General features: G+C 35.1%; 1 protein-coding gene across 1 annotated transcript in view; it reads right to left on the minus strand.

The window, feature by feature from the left end:
• The window catches only part of FOXK2 (forkhead box K2), a 112,635-nt gene that overhangs the window by 24,799 nt on the left and 68,332 nt on the right, over nt 1–19,504 (minus strand). The window contains exon 2 of the mRNA XM_072640901.1: nt 7,710–7,904. Coding sequence (XP_072497002.1) covers nt 7,710–7,904 — 195 coding nt within the window. The remainder of the gene's footprint in view (nt 1–7,709; nt 7,905–19,504) is intronic.

The raw sequence follows: 19,504 nt of genomic DNA on the forward strand, positions 1-19,504 counted from the left end.
AATATGACTTTTCATTCATCCTTATTAAGTCCCATCTTGTTAGATTAGACCTAATGCTTGTCAGGATTTTTTTCATCCAATGTGTTGGTTATCCCCCATTTAGTGTTAGCTGTAAATCTGATAAACATGCCATCTATGCTATTTAAGACACCGATAAAAACTATAAATAGCACAAGTACAGACACAGATTGCTAGGGCATTCCACCTTTTCACTGAAGAAAATAAAGTGAATGTCTATATTTGGTCATCTAAACAATACTGAATCCTCAAAACTATATATCTCTATATCTTTTCATCAAGAAATTGCGAAGATTTGCTCAAATGCTTTGCTGAAACTTGGGCAATATTTGTAAGATTCTCAGTCTAGTACCCCCAGCACAAACAAAACTAAAAAACAAAACTGAAGTTAGTCTAGCATGACCTGTCCATGATGAAACCAAAAACACTGCTTCTTTTCTAGAGGTCCATTAATCATCCCTTTAATAATATGCTCAAAGAAAGTCTACATATCCCATTCTCCTCCTTTATTTTTGAAATTTTTTGAAAATTAGATCAATGTATGCCTTCAATCTTGTCTTCTCTCTCTTTACTCATGGTATTCCCTATGCTTGGGGGATATTTCTCAAACTTCATCTCCATCTATTAATATCCTTCCTCTTCCTTCAAGGCCCAAGTTAAAATGTCACTCCTTCTAAGAGTTTTTAATTGATATCTCCACCTCCCAAGTACAAGTGAACCCTCCCTTCCCCCCAATTTCTCACAAACCTTGGTCTAGACCTCTCCACTTACTTTTCTACTCTTTGTGTCACAGCTTCTTTCATGCTTGTCCTTCTGCTCCTTTCTCACCACCCCTACTACTACATAAGCTCCTTTAAAGAAGGGTATATGTGTATAAGGTGTATATACACATATATATGTATATATATGCATAGGCATGTGTATATGTACATGCACCCATATATATGTATATATTTATATTCTAGTTAGTACACAGCATATTGCCTTACATATAAATTCTGTGCCTATGCTTTGTAGGGTTTTTAGGATAAAAGAATGTTGTACACTGTCAAATGTCAAAGACCTTTTCTGGATCTATTGATATGATCATGTGATTTTAGATGTTTTGGAAATCATTATGTTGATCCTCCCCCTCCCCCACACACAATGTTAAACCATTCTTGCATCCCTAGTAAAAATCCCATTTAGTCATAATGAATGACTTCTTGGATAAATCCCTATATAGCCTGTTTGACAGGATTTTGTTTAATATTTTTGAGTCAACATTCATTAACAATATTAGCCTATGGTTTTCCTTTTGTGATTTATCTTTCTTTGGTTTAAGTATTAAGAATATATTTGTCTCATACAATGTTTCTGGTAGGGTAGTTTCTCAATTTTAAAGAGAATTTGTGGAGTATTGGTACTAATTATGCATTTAAAATTTAAATTAATAAAAATTTGTTGAACTGAAATGACTCTACTAAATAAAACCAACATCTGACAAAGTAGGTGACTTTACAGTAAAACATTATGAAATTAACATAAAATTAGAACTGAAATTGGTTTGGTTAGATATCACAATTTATTTGCCTTTAAATTTAAGTGACATTAAATGGATGAAGAGTTGGACAGGCTGGTTTCTGTTCTATGTAACAGAATACTGATAGCAAAATCCTTGGAAACTGATTTATACATTAAAAGAATTCAATACATTTTTATTAACATATATGGGTCAAAAGGATAATCAGTAAATATGTTTGTTAAAGTCCTGCTTTGTAGTTCTACTGTGAAAGATAATCATACTCATTTAAAGAAAAATCCAGGCCTTGATTAAAACTACAAAATGAAAATACAGAGTGAAGTGGGTGGAGTGGTTCCTGGGAAATGCAGGACTATAAAACAAACATAACTGTTTAAATCTAAGTGAATCACCATTTATTAACAAGACAACAAGACTGAACAGAAATGGAATAAAAATTTAAATCAAAACAAATAAATGATTACAGAAGCCAATTCAATTAGATCTCTTTCCACTTCCAGTTCCTTCTCCCCTTTTCTCTCTGTCTCTCTCTCTCTAGCAAAATGCTTATAGAACCCAGGTAAACAAACCCAAGCTCTAAGAACAGAGAAAAATTGTTTTTACTTTAATGACAGGAGAATATACTAGTGCTCCCTTTACTGAATGATATGTAAAATACAATTAAAATTCCAAACAATGATTTTTATTCTTAAAAACTGGTACTTGCTGCAGGAAAAAGGCATTTTATTAAAAAAAAACCAGCTAAGTACAAATAGACCCCTGCTTAATACAAGGCTAATGACTGTCCTTCCCTGCAGGTGATGTCATTCTTCATGATACAAATTTCTTAATTTTGTAGGATATATTAGAAATGCATTAATGGCATAAAAAATTAATAAGCTCCAAATTAAACAAAACATTTCTCCCCTTGACTATTACTCAAAAGACCATATCCCTCAACTACTCTGCACTAATAATGGAGAAACAACAACATGAATATAAAAATTGATTTCTATTTTTCACAATTCATTTCTTTTCCAGAGAAAATCTTTTTTGTACTTTTAAACTATTAATAATATTAGGAGATAATCAGTGAACATTCACTACTGTGGTAGTGAGAGCAACAGATTAGGATAATACTTTTCAATAGCAAGGGAAACCTAAACTATTATTAAAAATGTAGCAGGAAAAGTTACAGATCCATTAAGAGGGACTCTTACTTTTCTATTTGTTCCCTAAAATTTAGCACAGTGTTTTGTACATGGTAAACATTTAATAAATGCTTTATTTATTCATTCATTCACTCAAAGATTTAAGAGCTGGGCCTTAATATCTAGTTCATTTATTTTTAGGATCAGGAAACAGAGGTACAGGGTAGGTTAAATGACTTGGCTAAAGTATGTGTCAGAAGTGGGATCTAAATCCAGATCCTCTGACTCCAGAGGAGTCTTCTCTTTCATACCTCAGAATCACTTATTCTCAAAGTGAGTTCTTGAAAAATATACTTATTGCTCTTGAGGTAACTACTAAAAAAAACCACAACAACCACCTTTCAACTCCATGGTATCTGATTTTCTTCAAGAGACTTCTGGCTTTTAAAAAGATGCTTAGTCAGAGTAATACATGGTGTTAACTAGTTGAAAATAATATTAATAGTGTAAGCACAAAGAAGAAAAAGGCAGAATTGAAACTTGTCTGACTCCTATTAAGGCTCTCTAACTGCCAGAATAAAACAAATGACCTAAAGCAATGCTGTCAAACACAAGTAGAAGTAAACCCCTAGGGGCAGCATCTTGACTTAGAAAACCAAAAAATTCACGTAACCTCTCTAGTATTTTTATTTATTTTATTAAATTCCAAATTATATTTTAATCTGATCTGATAGGCTATTTTGCATTTTTGATCTAAAGTCTAATAAGAAGCATTATAAATTCATGTTATTTACCTTCAATTGGATCCTTACTGAAGCAAAATAATTCCTCTATTCCTCCAAAATTGATTCCCTAGCTCACTGCCCACAGAAACTATTCTAAACCTTTCCTATCCTCTCCAAGTCTCCTGCACCTTCCCTCTTCTTCCTCTCTATCAGCTGAGGACCTTCCCTCTTAATTTACTGAGAAAATTAAGGCCATTTAATGTGAGCTCCCTGTCCCCCCTATCTCCGCACCTCAAAACCTGTTAACACTTCCTTTTCCCCAGACTCTGACAATATGGCAGCCATTCTTATCAAAGCCAATCCCTCTACATGTACAAATGGTCCCCTATCTTCTGGTCTTTTCCAGGAGAATGCAACCTCAGTCATTCCTTTTCTCTCTCAGATCTTTAACCTCTCTTTTATTTACCTTCATATATGGCCAAATCCGCCATTCTTTAAAAACCTTGAATATGTCTTATCATTTCTAGCTACTGCCCTATATCTTTCCTCCATTTCTTAAACACCTTAAAAAGGCTATCTATACTTGCAGTCTCCACTTCACTCATTTGTTTCTCATTCCTTTACAATCTGGCTTCTGTCCATCACTCAAATGAAATTATTCTCTAGAAAGTTATTACAGCTCTTATTATAGATCTTTCCCTAGTCCTCATTCATCTAAACCTGGCATTTGACATTGCTGATCACCTCCTCTTCTGGATATCCTCTTCTCTCTGGTTTTCATGATACTATACTCTCTAGGTTCTCTTCTCTCTCTCACTGTTCTTTCTCCATTTCCCTAACCATTAAATATTTTCCAATATTCTGTCACAGGCCCTCTCATTTCTCTTTATATCTTCTCTGTTGATACCCTCATCAGCTCCCATGAGTTCAGCTGTCATTTTTATGTGAGTGACTCTGAGATCTATCTATCCAGGCTTTATCTCTCTCCTGAGCTTCAGCACCATATCACTTATTGGACATTTCAAACTGGACATTCTACTCAACTCAATATGTGGGAAACAAACAAACAAACAAATCTTCCACTCTTCCAAACTTTCCTATTTCTGTCAAAGGCATTATTATCTTTGTACTTACTCAGACTGATAATCTTAACATTATCCTCAAACGATTCTTTCTTGCTTTATATAACCAATGAGTTATCAAATCTTGCCATTTCTACCTCCACCACATCTTTAATATCCAAACCTTTCTCCACACACAATTACTACCTTAGTTTAGGTTCTCATCACCTGTCACCTGAGATTACTGCAACAGCCTCCTGTTTGATCTCCCTATCTCATATCTCTCCGTACTCTCATTCAATCTATACACTGCTGCCATAATGATTTACTTTAAGTAGAAATGTGACCATGTCACTATCCTACTCAATCAACTTGATTGGCTCCTCATTACTTCCTCTATTTAGCTTTTAAATCCCATTACATCCTGGTCCCAATATACTTTTCCAGCCTCAATGGGACATTACTACCCTTCCTGAACACTATAATTCAGCCAAATTGACCTGTTCTCTGCTCCTCAAATATAATATTCAAACACCTATCACCATCCCTAGAATATATACTCTCATTAGCTCCACCTCTTGGGATCCCTCTTTTCTTTCAAGATATGTTTTAAGTACTATCCTTCTACATGAAGTCTTTCTTAATCCACCAAACTCAACTGCTAGTGACTTTTCTTTTATTTAATCCCTTTGTATTTACTAGTTCTCTTTTTATTTATTCTACAATTACTAATATATTCATTGTTAAAAACTCCTTGGCAGTAAGTACTATTTTATTCTTTTACATTTCTATACTTAGTACCTGGCACATAGTAACTACATAGTGAATGCTTGCTGATTGATTTACTTAATTAATAAGACAAAAAATTCAAAATTATCAAGATTATTTAAAATATGGACTTACATAAAATATTTAAAACAAACTTTATTCTAAGTATATATTGAATCTTAAGCTAATGATAAATATGAAATCATAATGATTAGGAATACATTTAATAACTTAGATTTTGTTGCTGAATATGATGTTTATCATTTATAAAAATTCTCATTTTTAAAAATTTGGAAATACAATTTTTAATCTGCTTACCAATCCTTCAAATTAAGAATTTAAGAGGGTTTTGAAGCAATTTGCCAAAAATATAAAATGCAGTAACTTTGTATTACAGGTATACCTGGGAGATATTGTGGGTTTGGTTTCAGACCACTGCAATAACATGAATATTGCAATAAAGCAAATCACATGAATTTGGTACCCCAGTGAATATAAAAGTTATGTTTATACTATACTGTAGTCTAATAAGTGAGCAATAATATATATTTTTTGAAAAGGTACATACCTTAATTAAAAAATTCTTTATTGCTAAAAAGGGCTAACCATCAGCTGAGCCTTCAGTGAATTGTAATCTTTTTGCTGGTGGAGGGTCTTGCCTCATTGTTAATGGCTGCTCACTGAACAGGGTGTTGGTTGCTGAAGGTTTGGGTGGCTGGGGCAATTTCTTAAAATAAGACAACAATGATTCCACATCGATTCCTTTCACTTGAACACTTAGAAGTATCCATGGTAGAGTTATTAATTGGTGTAATTGAAATATTGTTGTGTCTCATGGAATAGGGTAGGCCCAAGAAGAGGGAGAGAGATGGAGGAACGGCCACTTGGTGGAGCAGTCAGAACATATATCACATTAATCAATTACATGGGCACGGTTCGTGGCACTCCAAAACAACTATAATACTAACATCAAAGATCACTGATCACAGATCACCATAACAGATATAATAGTAATGAAAAAGTTTGAAATATTGTGAGAATTACCAAAATGTGACACAGAGACACGATGTGAGCACATGCTGTTGGAAAAATGGTGCCAATAAGACTTGCTTGACTCAGGGTTGTCACAAACCTTCAGTTTGTAAAAAACACACATCTGTGAAGTACAATAAAATGAAGTACAATAAAACAAGGTATGCCTGTACTTTTACAAAAATAAGTGACTGACTTTAGGGAAGGGTGCAAATCGTTACTGAATTTCAACACAAGCCTTTGCAGAACATTGGTTTGAGACTGAGAATGAGAATGGGTTATCATGTTCATGGTTTAGTAATCATAGCCAATGATCCTTGGGAAGTACCGTTTTCAGCTATTAAAGTCATTAAAGCCATCTAAATAATCAAACCTTTGAATTACTGTATTACAAAGTATAAAACCAAGTTTAAAAAAATGAAACATACTGTCATTTAAAATATGTACACATATGAAAAATATATATTTTGTAGATATGTCTACAAAATATCAATACAAAAATAATTAAGAATGTTGATCTATAAGTTATTAATGTGTTAAAGCAAAAATTTTGTGAAGTAAAAACCATTATTTTAAAAATACTGTATTTCCTTATAGTTGTGTGTATACCTACATATATATATTTATAGGACATATGTAAGATTTTTATTGGGGTACATGCAAATGTATTTTTCTGATAGGACTGTGTGATAAAAAGCCTTGGAAATCACTATTCTAGATCAGTCTTCCAAGTAATTTGGTAGATTTTTATTTTAATATAATGTTCCTCTTGTCTAAATACAAACACGCACACACACACATACTATCCAATTGGGAAAGAAAACTACTTGTAATAAAATAGTTGATAATGGAAGATGATATAACAGAAGGAACTCTGGACTAGAAGTTAGGGTAGCAGGGTTTGAATTCGGGCTCTGCCACTCACTACCCTTGAGGCATTGGAAGAATAAAGCATTCAGTAAGTATTTATCAAGTTCTACTATGTTCTAGGATGAGTCAGCTACAGTGTCTTAGTTTTAGTTTCCATTTCTGCAAAATTAGGAAGCTGGACTAGATAACCTTAGGGTCACTTATAACTCTGACGTCTGATGTTATGAAATCAGAATGAGCTAGGTTGAGTGAGGGGTGTACTAAACGACAATTTTCCATCTCTTTTCTGGCTATAAAAGCATTTTTAATAACACTAAAGACAGATAATAAACACATAAACATAAAGAAAGATCTGATCTGTGCAAAGCCTAATAAACAGAAATCACACAGTTTCTGGTATCTTTTTGATATTCTTGAGGCTTATTTCAAAAATGTAACAAACAGTGAATTAAGCTAGCTTCTTTAATTTCAATAAAAATACTATTATTCAAATATATGGGAGTCTAACAAGTAAATTTTCTTTGCTTTTCTAATCACTATAGACAGTTTATGTAAATACTTTTTGAGAAGCCTTATAGTATACCTGATAGTTCCTGTGGGAGAAGGCAGAGGGCTGATCAGGTGAGCCATGTTGTCAGGAATGTTTATTGTTAAGGGAGTGATCTGCGGCTGCACAGGCTTCACCGGGGACTCTGGGGCCTCCTGTTTTTCCCTCTTCTCATTGGACAGTGCTGTGAATGTTATCTTGATGTTTGTGCTAGGAAATCTGAAGGTACATCTGAAAAATAAAAACAAAAAATAAGCATCTGCTTTTTATATACTGTATGTAAACGACTGTGGAAGGAAGGACAACTGAACAAAAACATTTTTAAAGAGTATCTAAAAAATGCCATTACCTAAGGAAAAGTTAAGAAAAAAGATTTTTTAGTTCATTCCTCCAAAATATTGGCATATGCATGTTCCTTTAAATATACAAAAAAGATTCAGTATATTATGTCATAATCTACACAAAAACTACCACTACCAAATTTCTATCATATTACATAGATGTTTTCTGAATAAAAACAGGCATGTTTTGTACCTTTAGAAAGGAATGAAAATGTGAACTGAATAAATCAATGAGCACTCAAAATTATATGCAACCATGAAATGTGTATGACTTTTAAAGTAAATGATGGAAAACATTTAGCTCAATAAATACATGTTTTTGAGAGGCCATGTGGCATGGTAGAGCAGAATCAGAAGGTCAAGTACCATACTAGCCACTTACTCTTGAGAAAGTCTCTCAGTACCTCAGGCAACTAACTAAGGCTAAGTTGATGAACAGGTACAGATCTGCATGACGTTGCCTCATCAAGAGGCAAATTTTGGGTCCTTACAAAATTAAAAAAAAAACAACCCAAACAACAAAAATGTTATCCCACAATTACACGTATTTCCTGCTGGCTTGAAACTGATTACAATCTTCAGTGGATAGAGTGCCTAATCTAGAGTTAGAAGACCAGTTCAAATTCAGTTTCAGACGTTAACTAGCTGTGTGACCCTGGGAGAGTCATTTAACTTTTTTTTCTGTTTCCTCAACCCTAACATAGTAATAATAATAGCACCCATCTCCCAGGGATCCTCATAACATCTGTAATGTACTTAGTATAGTCCCTGGCATACAGTATCACTTCATTTTATTTCAATTCCTTTCCTTCCATCCCTCCCTCCCATACCACCTACTTTAACATCTTCTCTACACCCTTAAATCTTCAGAAAATGGGGATAATTAACATGGTTTTCCCCATGTATTACTGTGGTATCACATGGAAAATCTTAACCCTTACCATCCAGAATTCATAGAGGGTAGCATAAAATTCAATGTATTTGTTTGCTGGCTTTATTTTTTTGTAAAGGGAAACTTCAACATCCCTTTTCTCATCATATCGCTTTACCTTGCCCCCTCCCCTTAATCAAATGAAAGCATTCATTAACATAAAGTGAAAACATGCATTAGTGAATTTAAAGTCATTTTTGTCAGAAGTTAGACACCTCATGTTTTTATATCACTTTACCTTTTAACAAATTAAAATAAAAATACAATTACTGCCTCAAACATCTCAAAAGAAACCCACCAGAGATGGGTTGAAGCATTTAAATGCTAAATAGCTACTCAAGTATATATATGTTAATTTAATAACAATAAGTTTATACCTTCTGGAGAAGGCTGGTGATAAATATAATATTATTCTTTCCTATTTGGCAGTTGACCAAATACTGAGATCACTAGGCCCATAGTCACCTTTTAATACCTTTCATATTTGACTGAATCAATGAAACATTATCAACAATGCTAAAATGAAACTATAACACAAAATGATACTTTATATAGTTCTAGTTTGATAAAGGAAACAGTTACTCGGTAACAGGTTTAAGAATAAATGCAATATTCTATGTAACAAAAAAGTAGATACTCTGCTATATACACTCTGTTCAAAGTAAAAACAGTCCTTACCTAAAGGAGTTCATATTCTAATGAGGAAGATATATAAACAGTAGATGGGAGGTAATCTTAAATATGAAGGCACTGATATCTTTGAGAATTAGAAAAGGGCTCTTAACAGAAAACAGGATTTCAGTTGAATTTTGAAAAACATCAGGGAAAATCAGAGTTGGATATGAGGAGGGAGAGAATTCCAGGTATGTGAGACAGCTTAAAATCACAGAGATCACACAATGATATGGGAGAGGTAATGTCAGGTGAAAGCAACAGCAAGTAGGGAAATGTAGCTAGATTGAAGCATGCATAAAGCAGAACAAAGTGTAAGAAGATAGGGAAAAGCTAGGAAGGGGATAGATTACCACAAACCTTCAATGGTAAATAAAAAATTTTATACTTGATTCTAGAGGTAAATGGGAATTTTTGGAGTTTACTGAGTGTGAGAGGAGACAAGATCAGATTCAGGCTTCAGGAATATCACTTTAGAAAATGAGTGGAGGATGAATTTGAGTGGCAAGAGATTTGAGACAGGGAAAATAATAAATCTATTGTAATAGCACAAATGAAAGGTGATAATGATTTGAAAAAGAGATTCAAAGGCACAGAGGTGAGGAAGGAGTACATTCCAGGCTTGAGGACAGCTTGTGAAAAGTCAAGGAGATGGAAAATAAAAAGTAGTGAACATAGTGAGAGTATATGAACAGGAGTATAAGGAAATCAGTCTGAGAAGACAGGTTGATGATGCCATGGCTTCATGATTTAAATACTTCAGAATACACTAAAGACATCAAAGCCCTAAAGAAGTGGTGCACGCACCTTGACAAGTCTCCATATTTGGTATAGATGTACACATATGTGTGTATATATAGTTTCTATTACCCAGTTAATTTCCTCCATATTAGCTTGGACTGAAATTTTCATTCTAAAATGCTCAAAATTTAGTTTCAATTAGTCATACTAATAGGACATCTCAAAGGAAAGATTCAAAGATACTTAAGATTCCACACAACATGACTACCCTAGGCTCATATAAATGTCACTTCAGGCCTCAGTTTATTGCATCATGAATTGTAATTGCTTGAGTATGTTACAGTGCTGCCATTATCTTATACTTCAGACATACATTCCCTAAGTATTTGCCAATCAGTCACCCTTTATGGATTCTTTCTCTCTAGTCATCTGTCCACTTGATTCTTACTAATAGTTTCTCATCTAAAAAAACTATTATTCATTTATTTTCAACTTTCTAAATTTTGAGTTCCAAATTCTCTCCCTTCCTTCCACTCTTCCTCTACAGATAAGGTAAGCAAAATTATATCAATTATACATGTGAAATTATGTAAAACATTTCCATGTAAGCCATCTCTCTCCCTCCCTCCCTCCCTCTCCCTCTCTCTCTCTCTCCCTCTCTCTCTCTCTCTCTCTCTCACACACACACACAAGCAACAACAACAAAAAGAAAGTGAGGAAGTTATACTTCAATTTGTACATGGTACATTAGTTTTGCCTCTGGAGGTAGACAGCATTTTTTTCATCATGAATCTTGTGGAATTATCTTGGATCATTGTATTGATCAGGGTAGCCAAGTCTTTCATGGTTGATATCATTACAACATTATTATTACTGCACACAGTGATCTCCTGGTTCTTCTCCCTTCATTTTGCATCAGTTTATATAGGCCTTCCCATGTTTTTTCTGAAATCACCCCCTTATCATTTCTTACAGCAAAATACTACCCTATCATGATCATGTGCCAAAACTTGTTTAGCCATTCCTTAAATGAAAAGCACCCTCTTCAATTTCCATTTCTTTACCACCACAAAATGAGCTGCTTTACATATTTTTGTATATATAGATCCTTTTCCTTTGATCTCTTTGGAGTACAGAATCAGCACTTGTATTGCTGGGTCAAAGGGTATGCAAAGTTTCATAGGTCTAAGGGCATAGTTCCAAATTGTTCTCAAGAATGACTGGACTAGTTAATAACTCTACAAGCAATATATTAGTGTACCTATTTTTTCTCAACCTCTATAGCATTGGTCATTTCTGATAGATCTGAGATGGTACCCCAGAGTTGTTTTAATTTTCAATTCTCTCATCAATAGTGATTTAGAGAATGTTTTCATATGACTATATAGATAGCTTTGATTTCTTCTTTTGAAAGCTGCCTATTTATATCCTTTGGCCATTTATGAAGTGAAGAATGGCTTTCATTTTTATAAATATGACCCAGTTCCCTATATATTTGAGAAATGATACCTTTGTCAGAAAAATGCTGCAAAAATTTTTTTGATATTATTTCAAAGGTACTATGCTACCTTTTAGGAAAATGTAGTTTTTCTGATTTATTTCTCTTATTTAGGTCTATTTTTGCTTTTGCTTTGTCTGAGATCATGATTATTACCTGTGCCTTTTTCACTTTAGCTGAAACATAATATATTAAACTCCAGCCCTTTTAACTCTGTGTGTGTTACTGTTTCAAGTATGACTCTTGTAGACAACACATTGTTGATTTCTGATCCTAATCTGCTATTCATTTCCATTTTATGGGTGAACTCATACCATTCACATTTACAGTTATGATTGCTGTGTGTTTACCTTCATCCTATTTTCTTCTGTTTATTCTGCTCTCTTTTTATCCTGTCCTTCTGCAAAAGTCAGTTTTTGCCTCTGACTACTGTCTCCTTTAATCTTCCTCCCCTTTACCACCCTCTACCATATTTCTTATGCCCTCCCCCTCCTACTTCCCTCAAGTCAGGTATATTTCCATATCCAACTAACTGTGCTCACTTTTTCCTTTTTGAAGCAATTTCAATAAGAAAGAGCTTCAAGCATTGCTCACCCAGCCCAATTTCCCCCCTACTATAAAAGCTTTCCTTTGTATGCTTATTTTAAGTGAGAAAACTTTATTTGCTTCTCCCTTCTTCTCCCGGTACAACACTCTTTTTCATTCTTTCACTTTTTTTGGGGGGGGGGGGATCATTTAAACATAATTCACTCCCACTCTGTCTATGTAGACCCTTAACAATGACAGAGTTCTTAGGATTCACAAGTATCACCTTTCCTAAACAGTTCAAACATATTAAATCCTTATGATTTCTCTTTCATGTTTACCTTTTAATGCTTCTCTCCATTCTTGTGTTTGTCAAGTTTTCTATTTAGCTATGGTGTTTTCATCAGGAATGCTTTCCTTTATTTCATTAACTATCCATTTCCTTCCTTGATGTATTATATTCAGTTTTGCTGGAGAGGTTATTCTTGGTTGTAAAAGTAGCTCCTTTGCCTGCTGGGCTATCATATTCCAAGCCCTCTGCTCCTTTAATGCAGAAGCTGCTAAATCTTATGTGATCCTGACTGTGGCTCCATGGTATCATTTCCGACTGCTTACAATATTTTCCCCTTGACTTGGGAGCTCTGGTATTTGGCTATAATATTCCTGGGATTTTTTATTTTGGGATCTCTTTCAGTAGGTGATTAGTAGATTCTTTCAATTTCTATTTTATCTTTTAGATCTAAGATATTTCCTTTATAATTCTTGAAATATGAAGGGTAGGCTCTTTAAAAAAAAAAAACAAACCATGACTTTCAGGTAGTCTAATAATCCTTAAATGATCTTTCCTTAATCTAATTTCTGATTTAGTTACTTTTTCAATATTTCAAATTTCTTCTATTTTTTTTATTTTTTGAACTTTCTTTTATTGTTTCTTGATGTCTCATGGAGTCATTAATTTCCACATGCCCAATTCAAATTTTTAAGGAATTATTTTATTCAGTGAACTTTTGTAGCCCTTTTCCATTTTGCCAAGTCTCCTTTTTTATTTTTGAAAAATCTTTTATAACATTTTTATTAAAAACTCTGAGTTCCAAATTTTATCCTACCTTCCCTCTCCCCCCCACCATGGTAAACAATCAGATATAGGTTATACATTTGCACTTTTGTAAAACATTTCAATATTGGTCATTTTGTTCAAGAAGACTCAAAAGAAAAAGAAAGTGAAAAGTAGTATGCTTCAGTCTACATTCAATCAATATCAGTTCTTTCTGTTGAGGTGGACAGTATGCTTCATCATTAGTCCTTTGGGATTGTCTTGGATGACTGTACTGCTGAGAATAGCTAAATCATTCACAATTCTTCATCAGACAATATTGCTGTTACTGTATACAATGTTCTGCTGGTTCTGTTCACTTCACTATGCATCAGTTCATGTAAGTTCTGAAATCATTCTGCTTGTCATTTCTTATAGCACAATGATATTCCATCATAATTATACCATAGTTTGTTTAGCCATTCCCCAATTGATGGGCATCCCTTTGGTAATTCTTATCCACCACAAAAAGAGCTGCTGTAAATATTTTTGTACAAAATGTCCTTCCCCCTTTTTATGGATGTCTCTGGGATACAGACCTAGTAGTGGTATTGCTGGATCAAAGGATATGCACAATTTATAGCCCTTTGGGCATAATTCCAAACTGCTCTTCAGAATGGTTGGATCAGTTCACAACTCCACCAACAGTGCATTAGTGTCCCAGTTTTCCCAAATCTACACCAACATCTAACATTTTTCTTTTCTGTCATATTAGCCACTCAATTCTACTTTTTAAAGAGTTCTTTTCTTCAGTGATTTTCTTTGTGTCTTTTGCCATTAGGCCAATTCTCTCTTTTTTTAAGGTGTTGCTTTCCCTCACTATTTTTTGGTTCCTCCTTTGCCAAGCTGTTGACTCTTTTAATAATTGTCTTGCATCACTCTCATTTCTTTTCCCAGTTTTTCCTCTATGCCACTCTTGTCTCTTTCTTTAATTCTTTCAAGAATTCTTGTTGAGCTTTTATCCAATTTACATTTTTCTTTGGATGTAGCTGTTTTCACATGGTTATCTTCTGAGTTTGTGTCTTGAGTTTCCCTTTCACTGTAGTGACTTTTTATGGTCACATTCCTTTTTTGTTGTTTTTTCATTTTCCCAGCCAATTTCTTGACTTTGAACTTTATATTAAAGTTGAGCTCTCTTTATCTTGGAGTGGGGAGGTACTGTTCCAAGTTTAAGGCTTTTCCATACTGTAGTTTTCAGAGCTAGTTCTGGAGATTTGGCAATTTTTTGGTGCTTCCAAAATATTGCAGTCTGGGGAAGGAGTGGTCACTGTTTTCTTGGTCTGTGAGGGGCATCTGCTCCCGTGTAGCCACAAGTAGTAGCCCTCCTCTCTGCCTTGGAACTGTGACCAAGATCTCTGGTCCTTTTTGGTCAACTATAAGTACTTTTCTCTGCCTTGGAACTGTGACCTAGAACTGCCTGTAGGCAACAGAGTTGCCAACCAGTGCCAGCTGCCCCAGTGCCAGGAAAGGATCACCATAATCTGACTAGTTGTCCAACCCCATTACCATCTCTAGGTTGAGAGCTCCCAAAGCTGCTACCACCACGCTATGCTGACACAAGTGCATGCTCCAAAAGGGCCTCCACCTCAGTGTCACAGACCTCTCCTTCTAACCTTTTAAGTTTTCTTAGGCTGAAAAACATCTCACCCCTGACATTTTGTTGGCTCTGCTGTTACAAAATTTGAAATGAGGCATTATTTTGAAGATGTTTGAAGGAGAATGCTGGGAGGGTTCAGCTGGGTTGCTGCCTGCACTTGACCATTTTTCCTTCATTCCCCCTCCCCCCCAACTGATAGTTTCAGATGTCAGTTTATGAAATAGACTGACTGGTATACTTCACTCTTCTGACATAACTCTGTTCTCATATGGTACATACAACTATCTCAGAAAAAAGTTTAACCATGTAGGTATCTTCAAAATTAGTGGTAGCCAAATGCTAGAGAACTCAAGAGTTCTTGGTATCTGAAACTATGTTGGTACTAAGCAACACTGTTACAGTGTTAATGTCCCTTATCACCAGGGCAATGCTATATTTAAACTATGCACATATTACCACTCTCCAAATGCTGGTCTCATAAAAAAAATGGTATTATAAAGACAGGGTACCTTATACAAGTAAAAGGGATCATCACAATATTTCACAGGCTAATAAAAAGTCTATGATAATTCAAATTTTATCTAGAGAAAAAAATTTTAAGTTCGTGTCCTGGACTTTCCTCAATATAGCAGAATATGTGTAACAGTAAGCCCACTTCTAACAAAGTTATTACAGCAAGGATGTAAAAAGGGTCCCAGCTTCACTACTGATAAAGAAGTTCAAGGAGAAACTACAATAAATGTGTTTTTATAGCCAGTGTCTGCACAAAGAGACAACTAGATGCTTGTGGGCACAGGGAAAAAGGTACAGCCAGGAAAGCCTGGCCTATGAGCATAAGTCATAGAAGCCTGCTATCATATGCACCAGGGAAAACCCAGACAAACACCTGGAGATGGGAGCATGTCATTCTCACCCTGCATCAGACTTCCAGCACACCAGCCTAACCTGTAGGTCCTTGAAGACCACAGAGCTCAATAATCCAGAACCCAGAAAATACAGATCAGAATCAAAAAGGCCCTGCTATTCCTTGCAAAAGTACACAGATGCTGGCCCTAATATGAAGTTATAATTCAGGAAGTAGGGCTAGGAAAATGACTAATAAGAAGCACTAAGAATAAAGAAATATTATGCATCTAGGAATAAGCAAAACAGAAAACCAGGAGAAGAAAATAACCCTACAAGATCTACAAGCAAGGCTCTTAAGAAAATCACAGATTTGCCACAAGTTCTATGGGAATTCTTGGAAGAAATTAATTAAGAATTTATAAATGATATATATTACAAATTAAATCAGGGCTCTAACGGCACAAATAGACAGCTTAGTACAGAAGGTACAAAATCTTAATTAATAGGTTCTTTGAAAAATTAGTCTGGACCAAATAGAGATCAATGATTCTACCAGAAAATAAGAAATACTAGAACAAAACTGAAAGCCTAAAAAAAAAAAAAAAAAGTGAGAGGTATGTCACTGATACTATTACTCCAAATGAATTCTAAATAAACACTGCTTCATTAAGTATATTTTTTCAATATCAGTCATTTATCTAGTCAACAAGCATTAAATAAGCATTTGCTACATGCCAAGCACTAGGTTTACAAAGAAAGACAAAACAGTCCCTGTTCTCAAGAAGCTTACATTTTAAAAAGAGACATGTGAATAACTAGGCATGAAGGACTGCCAGTACAAAGGAACAGAGGTAGGAGATGAAGGGTACTTGTTGTTCAAGAATAACAAATACACCAGTATGGTTGTATGATAAGAGTTTGTGGAGGAGAATAAAGTATAAGAAAACCAGAAGTATAGGAAGGGACCAGGATATGAAGTCAGACCATCAATAAACATTTATTAAATACCCTACTACTAAATGCCAGGCAATAAGTTAAGCACTGGGGAGAAAAGGAATGACAAAATATAGTCTTGCCCTCAAGGAATTCATAATCTAAGGGAGAAAGTAACATGCAAACAATTATGTGCAAAATACATATAAAAGATATATTTGTAAAAAGGTTAAGTTTGAAATACTCAAGAAAGGGGAGGCACTAAAATTAAGAATCAAGAAAGGCTTCCTATAAAAAGTGGGAATTTTAGGTAGGACTTCAAGGAAACCAGGAGGTAGAGATGAGGAAGGAGAGCATTCCAGAAATTTGGGACAACCAGTCAAATGAATGGATCTGGGGGACTCAGTGCTTTGTTCCAGCAATAGCAAGGAAACAAGAGTCACTGGATCATATTATACATCCAAGATGGAATATAAGGTATAAGAAGATTGGAAAGGTGGAAAGAGGGTGGTACCAGTCCACTGGTATGAAAGCAGGAGTTGGGGAAGAAAAACTGTGAGAGCGTAAATGCTAATGAGAGGATTTTATATTTGCTCGTGGGGGGAATAGGCAGGCACCCACGGAAGTGAGTAAGGAGGTGAGTGTAGAGGGGATGATGTGGTCAGATCTACATTTTGGAAAATGTTAGCAACTGAGTAGAGAATAGATTGAAGTAGGGAAAGACTTGAGGCAAGGAAAGTAGTTAGAAAGCTATTGTACTAATTCAGGAGAGAGGTGATGAGTGCCTAAAACAGGCTGGAGGCTATGTAAGGAGAGATAAATAGGTGTGTGAGATGTTTGTGAAAGCAGAAATTACAAGATTTGGTAATGAACTGGATATGTGGGGTGAGTGTGAGCAGATAAGAATGACATTCAGGATGTGTGTGATGGGTGAAGGGATGGAAATACCCTTATGGAAGGAAGGCAATTTCCTAATGCAACTCCCCTTGAATGGAGACAACTTTCTGCCTACACACAACCTCCATAAAACTTAATTCTGCCTTCTTCCATCTTCCTTTCTTCTGTGGTTTCCCTGGTGAAGTTTCCTCCCCTCACAAAACCTGACCCGTCCCAGTCTCTCTGATGTAGCTTCCTCACCTAAAGCCAATGAAAAGGCCAAGCCAGGTGGACTCAGGACCTCTCCCACTCAGTGGGTGCCTGAGACTAAACAAGTCCCTATAACTTGATGACTGCCTAACGGCTGCCTGACAGACATATTTCCAGATGGAAACATGGGGCCTGTGTCCAAGAAGCCAATTACCACCGTATCCTTGCTGCACATCCTTTCTGTGTCCTAGGGCAAAATAAGCCTCTTTCTCTGCAAAATGCTCAGTGACTCACAAGTTCCTCATTTCATCCCAATATCTAACTTACTTAAGAGGTTGCTAGTTCTAATTGTAATAAGGATGTTTGGGAGGAAAGGTAATGTTTTGTTTTAGGTATTTTAAATTTTAGATCCAGTTCGAGATATTAAAAAAGCAGCTAGTGATGCATGATTATAGCTCAGGAGAGAGACCAGGGATGGATATAAATATCTGGGAATCATCTAAATAGAAATTATAATTATACTCATGGGTGCTAATGAAATCACTAAGTGAGATGGTCTAGAGCAAAAAGAGAAGAGGGACCAGGACAGAGGCTTGGAGAACACACAAAGTCAGGGAGTATGACATGGACGAATATCCAGTGAAGAATACTGAGAAAGAACAGGTAGAAAAATAGAAGGAGAATGAGGAGAGAGTAGTGTCACAAAAATGTAGAAGAAAGAATATCCAGGTGAGGGTATTCAACAGTATCAAATGCTTCAGAAAGGCCTAGAAGGATGAGGATGGAGAAAAATTAGACAACTAAGAGATCGTTGAATATTTTGAAAAGGGGAGATTCAAAGAAATGATGAGGTTGGTGAAATAATCTATTTTATCTTTTGTGATTACTTGTAATCTTTGTTTAACCCCCTAGTCCAGGGATTCTTAAACTTTGTTATATCATCAACCTCTTTGGCAGTCTGGTAAAACCCATGGACTCCTCAGAATAATGTTTTTAAATGCATTAAACATAATACTTAGGACAAGAATGAAAAACAATCACATTGAAATAAAACTGGAACTTTCTTTCCATTTATGGAATCCCTAATAGCTATCCATAGACTTGATTAAGAACTCCTGCTCTATATTTCAAAGAGATCAAAGAAAAAGTATCTACATGTACAAAAATATTTATAGCAGCTCTTTTTGTGGTGGCAAAGAACTGGAAATAGAAGGGATGCCTATTAATTGAGGAATGGCTGAACAAATTATGGTATATGATTGTGATGCAATATTGTTTTGCTAAAAGAAATGATGAAGGGAAGGATTCAGAAAAAACCTGAGGAGACTTATACGAACTGATACAGAGTGAAATGAGCAGAACCAGGAGATCATCATACACAGTGGCAGCAACCGTGTAATAGTGATCAATTATGAAAGACTTAGCTACTTTGATCAATACAATTTTGAAGGACTCTTGATGAAAAATACTATATGTGTGCAAATTGAAGTATAATTTTTTTCATTAAAAACAAAAAAGAATCCCTGTCCTATTCCTAGTTTGGAAATAGACCTGCCTGACTGTAGGAC

Source organism: Notamacropus eugenii, chromosome 2, assembly GCF_028372415.1.
Source record: "Notamacropus eugenii isolate mMacEug1 chromosome 2, mMacEug1.pri_v2, whole genome shotgun sequence".
NCBI lineage: Eukaryota > Metazoa > Chordata > Mammalia > Diprotodontia > Macropodidae > Notamacropus > Notamacropus eugenii.